Raw genomic sequence first — 16,394 nt, forward strand, 5'->3', positions numbered from 1 at the left:
CGACGATCAGACCAAATGTAAATATTACGGGCATTTACGGGCATTTTTTTTACAGGTTAAGGGTTAATACCTTTAGACACTCTGTTTACTTCGCTGTATGTAATCCTACAGTCATTTGTATAATCTCGCAATAAATCAATCGTTTCTGTTTTTGCTTTGCATAGTTAATTTTTTATTATGTTGAGTTCGTTGTATACGAGCAATCCTTGTCCGCACGATATCACTGCAATCATACGTCCTTCTCTGTTTTCTCAATTAAGAACAACGAAGACAGACATATGGTCGCAGTAATATCTCGCGGAGTTGTACTTATGTAACTGTACACTTACCGTGAAGAAGCGTCAATCTTGTTGATTAACGAGCAACTAATATTAATATTAAACCATATCTGGTCTGCAGAAAAATTAATTACCTGTTCTGTCAACATTTCCATTTGATTCAGCGCGTTTCGTTGTTCGCCGAAACCAAGTGCGTATTGGCTCAAATACAGCAATGATCCAGTAGTTGCCGGCGCATGATCGACAACAGTGTGTACACGCCTTAATAATTGATGAACAAGGTTTTCAACGTAATTTCCTCATTTTTCATTTTCGACTAGTTGAATTGCCGAAATTTTGTAACGTCTATGGCCCAACTGTCTGTATGCAGGTGTCAAAAAGAACCAACAATCTCTTGGGTCAGCAAATATGCTGCCAGCATTATCATCAGCCATAAGTTTAATGTATGTAAGAGTTGACCATAAATTGAATTATAGTAAAAAATAATTCGATTCTTGTACATATCTAATTTTATTTTAAAGCATTCTGTAATTTATTATTTATAAAAGTAGACAGGATGATTCGATTTTCTTTGTCTGTACCACTATAATAAACATACATACAGATATTGTAAATTCACATTGTTACGCTATTCAGAAAGTCGACTGCATTCCATCAAATATGTATGTACAAATCATATCCACAGGATGAAGGAAAGAAATTACGAAATATAGTACTCAACGTCTGTAACAATTTTTCTTCATCGACGCTATGCTTATCTCACACTATACATTTCGATTGCAATGCAAAATATCAACATCAAAGGAACGTAACAGGAAAAATTGTTGAACCGCTGCTTTACTAACTGTTTGTTTCCCGATAAGTTCGGATAAACAGCCTATATTCTGACGCGAATTCCGCTATTCGCAATATACGATGAAAATATATTTCGAGTTCATAAATATACGTTTCTATTATGCAATAAACAATAGCAGTCGCTGTAAATTAATTTGCAAAAACTGCTCACTTATTTGAGATATTACAAAAAAATTATTCATTGTAAACTCCGTTTCTTGAACCAATCCTCTTTTACCATATCGGCACCCTTCTCTGCGATCATGATAATCGGCGCATTGGTATTACCACTGACTATGTTTGGCATAATCGAGCCGTCTATGACTCGAAGTCCGGTGACTCCGTAAACTCGAAGCCGAGGGTCTACTACAGCCGTTGGATCCGAATTAGGCCCCATTTTGCAAGTACCCACTGGATGATATAGAGTCGAGGCATAGAATCTGATCGTGCACTCCCAATATGGATCGGTATACATAGGAATATTCGTGCAGCCAGAAAATGGTTTCGGTAATAATTTGCTTCCATAACGTCTAAATGATGCAGTTTTACTCATCTCGACCACAAACTTAATTCCTTCTACCAATGTCGCCATATCTTCCGGGCGTTCGAAGTAGTTGGGATAAATCAACGGGTGATCGAAGGGATTGTTGCTTCGAAGCTTGATAACCCCTCTACTTTTCGGCCTTACAAGCGTGGGAACCGCGGTCCATGCGTCCTTATTAAGAAACTCCCCAAATACAGCATCGTAGTATTTTCTATTCAGACCGTAAATCTTTCTAAGAGTTCTGCCGCCGTCGGTGTTCTCAGCCAATGCCGCAAAATGCAGTTGCATGTCTGGGAAATCGTCGGAGGCATTCGTGTATTTGGTATTGATAAAAGCTAGTCCTTCGACACCTCCTGGCTCTGACAAAGGACCGTCACCGAATATGGCGTATTCCAGCAAATATCGAATATCGTACAACCTGCTCTCTACCAACGATACTTCTTCATTCAGCAAGAATGCAAGGCCTCCCACCACTACATGGTCTTGAAGGTTATAACCCACACTTAAATTCTGAATAACTGGTATCCCGTGTTCCTTTAAGTGTTCTCCAGGACCTATTCCGGACAACATCAGCAATTGAGGGCTGTTGATAGATCCTGCGGAAACTATCACCTCCTTGCTGGCATTGATGCGCAACGTGCTTCCGTCTCTAAAGAACTCTACACCGTAAGCCCTCTTTGACGACGGATCTATTAAAATTTTCGTAACATGTGCGTGCATAGCGACGTGTAAATTCTTACGCGCGCTGGCAGGCCGCAGGAAGGCCTTCCCCGTGGAGCACCGGCTCCCATGTCTAATGGTCGCCTGAGCAATCGTAAAGCCAGTCTGCCGTTCTCCATTAATGTCTCTATTCTCGTAACCCATTTCTCGTCCTGCTCGAAGGAACGCATCAGCCAGTGGTGTGTGCCATTTTGATTCTTCGACAGTTAGGTAACCACCTGTCGAATGATACGGAGTCTTGCTGTAGTTCTGATTCCGATAGTCTTCCGATTTTTTGAAATAACTCAGGACGTCCTTGTAGGACCATCCTGGATTGCCCAGTTGTTCCCAGATGTCGTAATCTTTTTTGTTACCACGAACATAGAGCATGTAATTTATCGTGCTGCTGCCTCCGATCACTTTGCCACGTGGCCACCGGCAGCGACCCCCCTCCATCGCTGTAGGCAGAATTTGCGATAAAACATGGAAGACAATGCGAATAATATGTAATCGATTATTAATGTTGGTTGGTGATTGATGTGAGTTTATATCTCTTTGGGTGCGACGATAAGATCATTTGCCAGTTAACGTTAATGGGTTAACGTTAGAACTACGTAAACGTACCTAAATATTATATATAGGTCGGTATAATTCAGACAATATTAGTTAAACTAAATAGATCTATACAATTATTTAACTATTTAAGCAAAAATCTGTATTAATCTTGTTAAAGATATGTTATGCATGTTTCTATGAATTTTAAAAATCAAAATTTCCCGCCACTCATATAGACGTATTGGGTAATTCTGATATTAATATTTATTAGGATGTATAGTTATGCGTGCATTAATATTATTAGATATTAATTACCTCTACAGTAATTTGGATTGGGCTCCGTCGTGTATTTCCAGTCGATCTCGGTGAGCTGCAGATTGGCGGCAAGAAGCGGAATATCATATATAACGCTTCCATCGCCACCTGCTTCCAAAAGGAGTACGTTCCAGTCTTCTATCTCGGACAAACGATTCGCCAAGACAGTTCCTGTAATATGAAAAAATTAATTTATTTAAATATCTCAAATATTTTTATATCAAAAGTTGTTAGTTGAAATTCAAAATTTGTCGATACTACAAATAGGATTTCATGATAAACCTAAAATATGTTTACAGAATACATCTGAAATTCGTTTATACGTAGGCAATAGGAAGTTAAAATTTGTACGCCAATTTGCATAAGAACGCGCAACGTCATAACTATACTACATAACAGATGCATTCTTTCTTCCACGTAAACATACAGTTATGTTTGTCTCTGTCACACTTTTATTAGGTTTATCATGGAATTTGTGTCGATGGCATCGAAAGAACATACCCGCAGAACCGCCACCTACAACTATGAAATCGTAAGACGGCATCAATAATTTAGAAGGAACATTCGTCGCGGAGTAATTAACAAACAAGTACGTGACATATAACGACACGCTCAAGAACATCGAAAGCACCGATGCGATCTTTCCCGATTGCAATCCTCCGAGAATATTTTTTACGACATCCATTTTGCACTTCTCCGGTTTCCCCTGTCAACCTGTAATAATAAGTCTTGTTACCTTTCTAGTAATCTTGCCTTTCTATGCCTAATAATCTTTCTAATGATTTTTACGCGTATTACGATTTTATCCAGCTCATATTTCGTCTTTGATAAATAAAATAAATAAAGAAATAAATATTTGTTTTTGTAAATTTGTTCTCGACAAAAGATTAATAAAAGCATGTGTGTTTAACGAGCGAAGCTAATTTAATTCTTGCTCACAAAAAATGAAATCGGATCCTGTACCTTTGAACCATTTTGCCTTACACAGACTAATTTGAATAATAGTTTGCACGTAATGACATTTACAGGTATCGTACGATGCTGAATATTAAAGCAATAAATTTTGTTACTGTCACTATATCTCTTCCACAGACAGATCATAACATCGTCAGGTGGAAACGTACTGCAACGTACCAAAAACGACCATTAAATCTGTACATTTCTGAGGTCAGTTGCTTGATACGTTTCATGGGTACGTAGTACACACAACGAAAAAATTCTTTAACCGCATCGATACGGAACATGACAAACATTCAGTAAATATGAATAAAATGATACGGAAATCTCCAACCGGTCGTGTTACATTTTCTACGTCTGTTTATCTCAAAAGATCTATTTTTTAAATTATTTGTATATTTATTTATTTTACTCATTTACTGATACCTCATTTGTTCCTTCAGACGGCTTTGGGGCTTTCATTGTTACATTCTTGATTAACTTATCTCTAACAGATAATAGCGCAATAAATATCTCTTTGGTAATTAGTTAGAAAAGCGTACACCTCGCCAATTTGGATGACCTTGAAACGCGTTATCAAGGTTACCGAGATAATCGCAAAAGACTTCAATTAAATTTTCATTACGATTGCAATTCGCTCTAGGACAGGCGGCCAAATCTTCCGAACGAAGCTTAACTCACTAGTGCGGAGATAGCAATTTTTAATTATACACAACCGCAAAAAATGGATCATAAGTCCGGCTGAATTTATAATGATTCTCGATAAATTAATTGACACATGGACTGTTGTATCTTTCACCGATCCTCAATTGGTCAACAATGTAACAAATAATTCTACCGCCACTGAAAAATTGTTTACAGAAGAGACATTGCTAAGAAATTGAAATTAAGAAAAAGAAATTGATCAATGACTTATGGGTTGGGCTGTATTAATAGCGGATGGCACAAAATAATATTCGATAAACTGACTGATGCATGGAATGCCGCACTTAATACCAACCTTTAATTAGTCGAAAGTATCAGATATATACCTTTATTTATTGAGAAATTGTTTACAAAGAAAAACTTATAAAATTAATTGTTAAATAAAACATATTAAACATAAATATCTTTATACCTTGAAAACTAACGTCGAGTGACAGGTGTATGTAGATGTAGTAAAAAGTTGTCCAGAATGTTTGTTTTGACAAAATGTTTCGGTATCATCCAAATTGATGAGTTGTATCCTATTCTAAACAATTCTCTATTTGACATGTACACAAATGGCGAATAAAACTGTCAGATATTGGAAAACCTATAACATATACGAGAATGTTATATCTTATGACGTAGAAGATCAGAAATAACGGAAAAATCGAATATTAGCGAAAATACGGAGATTTTGAGAATACGTACGTGGGTTGAACCTCAAACGTAAGAGAATGCACCGATCAAACGCAAAGTGCGGAGGCGAATGCTTCTTCGCTAGTGATCTCCCGTGTACTCGATCTTGACTAATTATTCTGCAACATAGCTTATATGCAACGAAGAACATATAAATATACGTCAAACAAATATATGCATGTTTCTTATGTAGTCTATACATACCTTGAAGAAAACTTGTGAAGAAAAAAAGTGGATGCTAAGATATGTGTTGCTCGTAACCATGGACGACAAAACAACAACCTTATTTGAAATGACTAGTTACGTAATTGTTGTATTAAATAATATTTTAAACGAATTATGTTACATTTTTCACGTATGTGCCATATTCTTGCCGATAAGAAGCACAATTCAATGATCAGTAATTAACACTAGGTTTACGGGACCCGCCAATTTGATGGATTTCCAACTTCGAAACGAAATATCTGAAAAACCATGGCATTAATTTCAACCATTTTGCATCGTAAATTAATCATTTCACCTAAAGAATTTATGCACAAAATTATTTTTTCCTAGGCCTTCTAATTTTTGAAATCTGTATGTAGTACATCTATCTCTACGAAACCCGTCAAATTGACGGGCTAACTGATTTCATGAACAAACCGTTTTTCAAAGACAGTGTGCAAAAGTTTCAGTTATTGTAGACATTTCCCATTATTGTCTCCGCTTACTGTAAGTATTCTCAGTATTTTCTTTTTTTTCTACCAATCCCCCTCTTCTAGCAATCACGAGTAAATCCAGGAAATATAATAAGATATTGAATAAAATTGTCAACATTAATGAAGATTGTTCTGAGGATACCTCCGTAGAAGATCAATATGAATTAGGCCAAAGCAAAGTAGACAGTGAAATTTCAGAATACACTGAAAGTGGAGAGACAGAAGGATCTTCGAATAATGAAGACGAAAACTTCTTAAAAGTATATCGTAACAAGGAAATGATGATGATTCTTTCTAGTTCTGACTCCGATTATGAAAGAACGCGCATTGCGAGCATATCTCAAAATGTAATGGGTGAAATTGAAATTTCAATTGACGGGACATAGTGGATAAATGCGAAACGCGTGTGGATCCACGCGTAGGACGCCCATTCGTATGATATTCAAGGATGTCGCAAGGCCTAGTGGCTATGCTAAGAGAAATATTATATCGGGTTGTATAACTAGCGCTTTCGAATTGATAATTGACAGACACATAATGGAATATTGCACTGAAACCGAGACCTGTCGAGTTTAAAAAAAACAAACTGTATAATCACAAATGCTGAATTACGTAATTTTCTAAAAATTATATATGTCTGGGACACAAATGAAGCGAGATCGTTAGAAGTTTCCGAAAGATTACATAAATTTCTTTACATAAATTCGCGCTGATATTCGAAATACGGGAAAGATTTATTAGTAATAACCAGGCTTGTTAGAATGGACATAAAAATTTTCAACGGCAGCCCGATACAGGTTTACGCAATATATGCTGAATAAGCTTCATAAATTTGGCATTAGGTTTTCATTATCAGTTGAAGTTCAAACAAAATATATTTTAGATGGTTCGATTGATTTAGAAACTCGATGCTCAAGGGAACAGAGCGCAAAATGACTTTGTTTTCCTCACATTTGTATAAATCCGTTCCAGGAACCATTGCTTTTTACCATAAAACAATGTTTGGTGTGGACGTGGTCGACCAGATGGCACGCAAGTATAGTGTAAAAGCAGGGAGTCTCCAATGGCCTCTTCAAGTATTTTTCAATATTTTAGATGTCGGCGATAAGCGTGTGAATATTATGTAAAGAGTGCATCCGATCGAAAATATCCAGGAAGGAATTCATATTTTGTTTAGCCGAGGAATTATCTGGAGAAAACGAGGAAAACATTTTCCAAAGATCAGACGGTTCATTTCTGTGACGTCACAAGTGCGAAAAATTTGTCAAGTGGATTATTGCAAAAAAATATTGCAAAAAAACAACATTCAGTATATTTGCAAAAAGTGTGTTCAATAGATATGATTACCCTGTATCGTTAATGTTATTGTTATTTTTTTGGTGATAATTTGAAAAAAGACTTTTTATTTATTAACAATTTATTTAAACGCGAAGTCTAATATTGTTCTTTTCAGACTCAATTTGAATAAATCGATTTTTTAAAGAAAATTGCGTATTTTCGTTTACCCGTCAATTTGACGGGTCCCGTAGAGATAGGTACACTATATACGGATTTCAAAAATTAGAAGGCCTAGGAAAAAATAATTTTGTGCATAAATTCTTTAGATGAAATGATTAATTTACGATGCAAAATGGTTAAAATTGGTTTTTGAGACATTTCATTTCGAAGTTCGAAAAATCCAGTGTTAAATGCCCTCCATCTTGTACCGCAAATCAGACAAAGTATCGAGTGTAATTATATCAGTTACTTTTAGTGTTGCTATTCGTAGTTTTCGCCATTTACCTCTTCACGTTTCTCCAAAGAGTGTCGGAACGATGCTCTGACTGATCTTGCACAGCTATACCTTTCTGCGGGGTGATATCCTCCTTTCTTTTGAATGGATACGCGTGCAGAAAGCGCGCAATTCAAATACTACTACAGCAATTAAAAAATAAAGCAGGACGAATAATACAAATCTCACCACTGAACGAGAGGTACGATTTCAGACGAAGATATTTACACTGAGGAGCAAACGCAATAAAACATAGCCTACTTCTATTTGGATATGACGATCTTTCCAACGATGAGAAAATTAATCAAACCGGCTGAGTAGTTTTTGAGGTTACCTTGGACATACTGGCACCCTTATATGAAGATCTTCTTGCTTTATAATTTTAATATTGGCGGAGAATTTCGATATGCCAACTAGTGTCAGAAAATTAAACTGCGAGTATGTCAGGTATCGATAATATGATCAATGTTCAAATCGACATGAGTATGATAAAATTATTTTATGCGTGTAGAGGTTATGTGAAGAGGATATAAGTGCGTGAGAATTAATGACGAGATTACTTGTTGCAACCGTCGAATATATTTAAATCGATAAATTAGTACACAGCCGTAAACGTGAGACGTTGGTACGAAGTATAAATCGCAGAATATAATCGCGGAATCAATACTTGTAAAGGCTTATCGCGTAACTTGATAGACGCTCGTGAGATACTCAGAAAATACTCTCGATGCTGTTGTCTTCGTTTATTTATACTGGTGGAGGGAAAGTCGAAAAATTGAAATTCGTCTTGATTCGACTTGCATATAGCGGCGACATTGTTTCCGCCCGAGGTTTATTTATTGTTATGTTTCATGCATCAAGGCTAAGACGATGTCCTGAGGCAAAACAACAGCGAGGCTGTCAACTCGCGTCGTCCTGTGACTCCTGTGCCGCTGTATGCGGTTATATAAATTTGTGCAATGGATATTTCTCGTAGACAAAATAAAAGTAGAATACAGTAACCGATATTCATACGTACACATATGTATTTATATTCGGACATTCTGTAACACAGAATAACTTTTGTAAAATTGGACCGAAAGATTCGAGTTTTTCTTTAAATGTTAGAAGAATGGGTTTACTAGATGACGTCTAAAAATTTGTAGAAAGTTGCAACTGGGCCGAATCGGGAAGAAGAAAATAAAGGTCATTCTTTACAACTTGTTTATCTGCTGCTGTAATAGAACTTTAAACAATACGTCTTGATGATTTAAAAATTTTAACCATTTGTAACTCATAGCAATGTTTGCCCATCTCGATGATCTCTCCAGCATGTACGTTACTAACATGAATGTACAAAACGTATTGCTCAAATTTTCATTGTGGGTTCAGGTAAAAAAGTTTCTGAACAACACTAGTTCGTTTTTTGTACGTTGAGTTATCCCCAATACAAATACTGCACCAAGTGGTCAAATGCTGTAGCCGTTCCTCATTAGCGAATACAAGAACCTATTGAGTTTCCGTTATCGACGAACCGCAGACACAGACTAGTTATACGAATAGACAAATCACCTCAGAAATCTTTGTAGCCCAGCGCAACCACCATACCGACATAGAAATTTGTTGAAGTGGTCACCACTTATAAGAAAACTCTACATCTGGTCTTTTTAGTTTTCTTAAGCACTCGAGCCATCGACAGCGTGTAGACAAAAGACTGCGACGAAGACAGATCATAAACAGTAGACAGGCGACGTTGGCTTCCGGGTTTTTTCAGTTATTGGGTAACACAGCTAGCGTGCGGATCTGGACCAGTTCAAATTGTATTCTTAGTTATAATTACACTTCTATTTAAATATATTTTCTGCCTTACAATTTATCCACGAGTTTTCTCTGTTTACACATCGAATAACCTCAACAAAATTCAATATTGACATTAGTGTCCTCTACTCGTAAACAACGACACCGTGATTAAGTATTTACTAAAGAAGCGTGTTATTTCGTGGATGCTGTTTATTGTATTATAGATACACGCATTTAAAAAAAATTACACGGGCGAGCAAAGCTCCGTTTCACAAAGGACATAAATTGGTTATGGTCTGAATTAAGTGCTGTCAGAAATATCTATCATTAAATTGAATGACTTGAAAATCATAAAAGGTCTTTAAAAATTTCTTTCACAGATATATCATACATGTATATACTTTAATAAACAAAGTTTATGGGTTACATGTTTATAATTTACATCGTATTTCACTGTCTAAAAGAAAATCAATACGCTTAATAATTTATGAGAGTCTCATTTGTTGACGAAAAGAGTTTCAATAATTTTCATACTGCGATTATCTATAGTATCTCCTTTTATCTTATATACTATGCTTATACTATATACTACTTTATACACTACAATTAACCTGTGTCTAGAGAACGAAGGAAATAAATTACAAGATGAATGTCTGTAACAATTTTTCATCATCGATGTTATGCTTTCCTCATGTTCTAGAATACAATAGTAATGCAATAAATGAACCATAACATCAAAAGTATGTAATAGGTGAAATCGTAGAACTCCTACATTTTTAACCGTTTGTTCTCCGATAAGCTCGGATAAACACAATTTTAACGGACTAACTTGCGCTTGTTAAAATTTAACTTACTTGATATTCATTTGATGAAATGAATATATTCATATACATAATATATGATGAAAATTTACTCTGAGTTAATAATTATAAGTTTCCATTATGTAATATAAACAATAACAGTCGATGTACATTAATTTTCATCATTCGAAATACTACAAAACAAATTATCCACTCTCAAATTCCGTTTCATCAACCATTCCTCTTTTATCATATCGGCACCCTTCTCTGCGATCATGATAACCGGAGCATTGGTATTACCACTGACTATGTTTGGCATAATCGAGCCGTCTATGACTCGAAGTCCGGTGACTCCGTAAACTCGAAGCCGAGGGTCTACTACAGCCGTTGGATCCGAATTAGGCCCCATCTTGCAAGTACCCACTGGGTGATACAGAGTCGTGGCATAGGATCTGATCATGCACTCCCAGTATGGATCGGTATACATAGAAATATTCGCGCAGCTAGATGATGACTTCGGTAATAATTTGCTTCCATAACGTCTAAATGATGCAGTTTTACTCATCTTGACCACAAACTTAATTCCTTCTACCAATGTCGCCATATCTTCCGGGCGTTCGAAGTAGTTGGGATAAATCAACGGGTGATCGAAGGGATTGTTGCTTCGAAGCTTGATAACCCCTCTACTTTTCGGCCTTACAAGCGTGGGAACCGCGGTCCATGCGTCCTTATTAATAAACTCCCCAAATGCAGCATCGTAGTATTCTCTATTCAGACCGTAAATATATTTAAACACTCTGCCGCCGTCGGTGTTCTCAGCCAATGCAAAAAAATGTAGTTGCATGTCTGGGAAATCGTCGGAGGCATTCGTGTATTTGGTATTGACAAAAGCTAGTCCTTTGACACCTCCTGGCTCTGTCAAAGGACCGGCTCCGTATATGGCGTATTCCAGCAAATATCGAATATCGTACAACCTGCTCTCTACCAACGATACTTCTTCATTAACCAAGAATGTAGGGCTTGTCACAATTATATGGTCTTGAAGATTATGACCCACACTTAAATTCCGAATCACTGGTATCCCGTGTTCCTTTAAGTGTTCTTCAGGACCTATTCCAGACAACATCAGCAATTGAGGGCTGTTGATAGATCCTGCGGAAACTATCACCTCCTTGCTGGCATTGACGCGCAACGTGCTTCCGTCTCTAAAGAACTCTACACCGTAAGCCTTCTTTGACGACGGATCTATTAAAATTTTCGTAACATGTGCGTGCATAGCGACGTGTAAATTCTTACGCGCGCTGGCAGGCCGCAGGAAGGCCTTCCCCGTGGAGCACCGGCTCCCATGTCTAGTGGTCGCCTGAGCAATCGTAAAGCCAGTCTGCCGTTCTCCATTAATGTCTCTATTCTCGTAACCCATTTCTTGTCCTGCTCGAAGGAACGCATCAGCCAGTGGTGTGTGCCATTTTGATTCTTCGACAGTTAAGTAACCCCCTGTCGAATGATACGGAGTCTTGCTGTAGTTCTGGTTCCGATTGTCTTCCGATTTTTTGAAATAACTCAGGACGTCCTTGTAGGACCATCCTGGATTGCCCAGTTGTTCCCAGATGTCGTAATCTTTTTTGTTACCACGAACATAGAGCATGTAATTTATCGTGCTGCTGCCTCCGATCACTTTGCCACGTGGCCACCGGCAACGACCCCCCTCCATCGCTGTAGGCAGAATTTGCGATAAAACATGGAAGACAATGCGAATAATATGTAATCGATTATTAATGTTGGTTGGTGATTGATGTGAGTTTATATCTCTTTGGGTGCGACGATAAGATCATTTGCCAGTTAACGTTAACGGGTTAACGTTAGAACTACGTAAACGTACCTAAATATTATATATAGGTCGGTATAATTCAGACAATATTAGTTAAACTAAATAGATCTATACAATTATTTAACTATTTAAGCAAAAATCTGTATTAATCTTGTTAAAGATATGTTATGTATCTTTCTATGAATTTTAAAAATCAAAATTTCCCGCCACTCATATAGACGTATTGGGTAATTCTGGTATTAATATTTATTTGGATGTATAGTTATGCGTGCATTAGTATTATTAGATATTAATTACCTCTACAGTAATTTGGATTGGGCTCCGCCGTGTATTTCCAGTCGATCTCGGTGAGCTGCAGATTGGCGGCAAGAAGAGGAATATCATATATAACGTTTCCATCGCCACCTGCTTCCAAAAGGAGTACGTTCCATTCTTCTATCTCGGACAACCGACTCGCTACCACGGCTCCTATAATCACATAAATTGGCAGAACATTATAGAACATAAGTAAGAAAACATCAATCTACTCAAACATTAGAAATATTTTTATTTCAAAAATTTGTGGTTTAATATCAAATCATCGAAAAAGGAAAAATATTTAGTTCATAGCACAAAATGGATTTCGTGATAATCCTAAAATATGTTGCAATAATGTATAATTTATACGATATTTATAATGTAATATATATTTATAACATATTATAAAATAAACTTAAATTACGTTTATATGCAGGAAAGGTGAAGTTAAAATTTCCTTGTTAATATATACAACACGCATAACGGCATTAAATGTACTGCACAACAGATAGAGCGGCTAAAAGAAAGGTGTAATGGGTAATCGAGATGTGTATATTGTTAGATTTGTGTGTTACTTTATTATATGGATAATAAAGCGCTCCATCTCGCGTGAAAACACACAGATACGCGCTTCTTTCTCATACTTTCATTTCGTTTATGATGTAATTTTCTATCGACATCATGAAAAAACGTACCTGCAGAACCGCCGCCTACGATTATGAAATCGTAAGATGGCAAGAGTGATTCGGAAGGAAGATTCTTCGAGGAATAATTAACAATCGAATATATGACGTATAGCAATACGGTTAAGAGAATGGAAATCGTCGATCTGATCATTTCTGATTGGAATCCTCCCAGAATATTGCGGCTGACATCCATTTTATACGTCTCCGATCTTCTTTATCGAGCTGTAACATTAAGATATAACAGTTTACCAATTATCTTTCATAAACTTCTGCAAGTGACCACTCGCGGCAATTTAATGAGTTTTCCCATTGACCATAGCACACAATAAATCCTTTTCAAATGCGTAACAACATATAATTGTAATATCGGAAATTTAGGATATAAATTTTTCCCCGATTACTTACAATTTATTAATATTGAATTGAATATACAGGTGTTAATTGGACAGAAAACGATGTTTGTTTAACCGAAACTAAATGCGATACTCGTATCAGTCCCAAGTAACTTTACAGTTATCTGGCAACTTTCGCCACAACGAACTTAGCACTCTCACTCTGTCTCTCACTGTCTCTCTCACTCTCTCTTTCTCTCATTAGCAACTCTACAACTCTACAACTTGATCAATTTTTTCAACTCTACTCTTCGATGTCTCGATCAATTCTAACTCTCGCAACACACATACTTTTCGACTGGCATACTTTGATCTCTCGGACACCCAAATATAATGCTATGTTTGAGAAGCTGCTAAGTTCTCGCGCATAATGTTATTGGTACTAGAGAGGTTAGAATTTCTTACACTTATAACGTATTAAGGTATAAATGTGTAATTAATATGCGCATTTGGGTGATGTTAGCGCGTCTTTAACTTAATATCTACAGGATATATATAAGAAAAATATATTGAGACGATTTCGATGCAGCTTATATTTAGTTCTTCAAAAAATTGTTCCTGCAAAATTGATCCTCTTCCTCTGAGAGAAAAATATCATGACCTTGATAAGTAAAAATGTACTATAGCTGATAAGTAATGGAAATTGGATCTATAAATATCTGGAATTAACTGTTACACAAAGCACTAAATGTATCAAAGAAACTCGTTGGACAGCGTCCATATGGAAACTACTAAGCATTCAGTAATCTCGAACATAATGATACGTAAACCTTCACCCGGGCTTGTTACATTTTTTATGCTAATTTAATTTGGAAGATATATTTATTACTTTATTTATTTGTGTATTATAGCTATTTACTGATATCTGGATGTTACACTGTCTATTTACTTTTCTCCAAGACATAGTAGCGGAATAAATATTCTTTTATGGTAATTATTCTATAGAAGGTACTCATAACCGATTTGAATAATGTTGAAACACATTTTGAAGATGGACATTCTGAGCAATATTTTTCTATATTTGTAGACGCCGCTTGGCCTGGGTTACCAAGGCATTCGCAAGAATATATTTAAGTTACGACGACACCTCTTCCTGCAACAGGCGACCACACTTTCATATAAACCGAATTAAACAGCACTCACTAGTGAGAGAGATAACTATTTTTAATTTTATACGAATATGAAAAAGAAATTGATTAATGGCTTATGGGTTGGGCTGTATTAATAGCGGATGGCACAAAATAATATTCGATAAACTGTCTGATGCTTGGAATGCTGCACTTAATACCGACCGTCAATTAGTCGAAAGTGTCAGATATATATACCTTTATTTATTGAGAAGTTGTTCACAGAGAAAAAACTTGTAAAACGAATTGTTAAATAAAACATATTAAACATAAATTTCGTTCTACCTTGAAAACTAACGTCGAGTGACAGGTGTATGTAGATGTAGTAAAAAGTTGTCCAGAATGTTTGTTTCGACGAAATGTTTCGGTTTCATCCAAATTGATGAGTTGTATCCTATTCTAAACAATTCTCTATTTGACATGTACACAAATGGCGAATAAAACTGTCAGATATTGGAAAACCTATAACATATACGTGAATCTTATATCTTATGGTGTAGAAGATTAGAAATAACGGAAAAATCGGAAGCGAAAATGCGGAGACTTTGAGAATACGTACGTGGAATGAACCTCAAACGGAAGAGAGTGCACCGATCAAACGCAAAGCAAGGAGGTAAATGCTGCTTTGCTAGCGAACCTTTGAATACTCAATTCTAATTAACTATTTTGTTTCTATTCATCAGTCATCTCATTATCATCTGGTCAATTCATAGTTCACATATAACAAAAGACATATAAATATGCACCAAATAAATATATGCGTGCTTCCTATTTAGCATACGTTCATTAGAAATGAAAATAACATGAAAATAAATTAGTCAAGTATGCGCTAAGAAATGTGCTGCTCACAAATATCAGCGAGAAAATATAACTATTAGTTAAAATAACTTTACATAATGGTTGTGTTAAAGATTGTTTTGAATAAATTATGTTACATTTTTGGGAATTCACCGGATGTGTGCCATTTAATTTTGTTATATCTCATTCTGTTGCAGATACTAAGGTGATTTTGAACTTTTTTAAGCTCAATGTTCTTTTTTTGTAAGTTCTACGTCATAGCCGATAAAAAGCACAATCCAATGATCTGTCATAAGGTGACCCTGAGTTGATCTTGTACCTGAAAATCAGATAAAATAGGGAGTGTAATTGTATCGGTTGCTTTGAATATTTCTATCTAAAGTTTTCGCCGCTTATCTTTGCTTATATCTGCAAAGAATGTAGGGATGATTGATGAACTGCTCTAAGCGTATCTAATGTAATTTTGGCGCACGCTCTTTCGATACGCTCCATCTTCTTTTTTCAATCATTAACTCTAAGGTGATTTCTGAGCAGGTACATTATGGCATAAACGCGATAACCGCGTTTGTTTTTAGTCTTTTGTGCTAATGACTTATTTGATCATGTATTCACAAAAATCTTAATTCAAGTACTACGACTATAACTGTATACTA

At 36.2% G+C, this 16,394-nt stretch overlaps 2 protein-coding genes across 7 annotated transcripts; both read right to left on the bottom strand.

Annotated features, from left to right (window-relative positions):
• Positions 1-925: 925 nt before the first annotated feature.
• On the bottom strand, positions 926-5,685 carry LOC117166064 (glucose dehydrogenase [FAD, quinone]-like). 2 transcript variants are annotated; one of them, XM_076625918.1, is made up of 5 exons: positions 5,578-5,685; positions 5,300-5,476; positions 3,727-3,939; positions 3,226-3,396; positions 926-2,813 (listed from the first exon to the last, which is right to left on the bottom strand). In XM_076625918.1, exons 3-5 carry the CDS (start codon positions 3,908-3,910, stop codon positions 1,312-1,314), a joined length of 1,857 nt encoding a protein of 618 aa, XP_076482033.1. In that variant the 5' UTR covers positions 3,911-3,939; positions 5,300-5,476; positions 5,578-5,685; the 3' UTR covers positions 926-1,311. The 2 variants fall into 2 exon arrangements, with proteins under 2 accessions (XP_076482033.1, XP_033205576.2); XM_033349685.2 differs by lacking the exon at positions 5,300-5,476 and having other exon boundaries at positions 5,578-5,644.
• A 4,511-nt stretch (positions 5,686-10,196) lies between these two features.
• Positions 10,197-15,739, bottom strand: LOC117166063 (glucose dehydrogenase [FAD, quinone]-like). Of its 5 annotated transcripts, XM_033349683.2 has the most exons (5): positions 15,503-15,739; positions 15,229-15,405; positions 13,434-13,646; positions 12,739-12,909; positions 10,197-12,326 (listed from the first exon to the last, which is right to left on the bottom strand). In XM_033349683.2, exons 3-5 carry the CDS (start codon positions 13,615-13,617, stop codon positions 10,786-10,788), a joined length of 1,896 nt encoding a protein of 631 aa, XP_033205574.2. In that variant the 5' UTR covers positions 13,618-13,646; positions 15,229-15,405; positions 15,503-15,739; the 3' UTR covers positions 10,197-10,785. The 5 variants fall into 5 exon arrangements, with proteins under 5 accessions (XP_033205574.2, XP_033205575.2, XP_076482094.1 ...); XM_033349684.2 differs by lacking the exon at positions 15,229-15,405; XM_076625979.1 differs by lacking the exons at positions 15,229-15,405; positions 15,503-15,739 and adding an exon at positions 14,418-14,537.
• Positions 15,740-16,394: the final 655 nt, after the last annotated feature.

Source organism: Bombus vancouverensis, chromosome 17 (genome assembly GCF_051014615.1).
Source record: "Bombus vancouverensis nearcticus chromosome 17, iyBomVanc1_principal, whole genome shotgun sequence".
Taxonomy (NCBI): domain Eukaryota; kingdom Metazoa; phylum Arthropoda; class Insecta; order Hymenoptera; family Apidae; genus Bombus; species Bombus vancouverensis.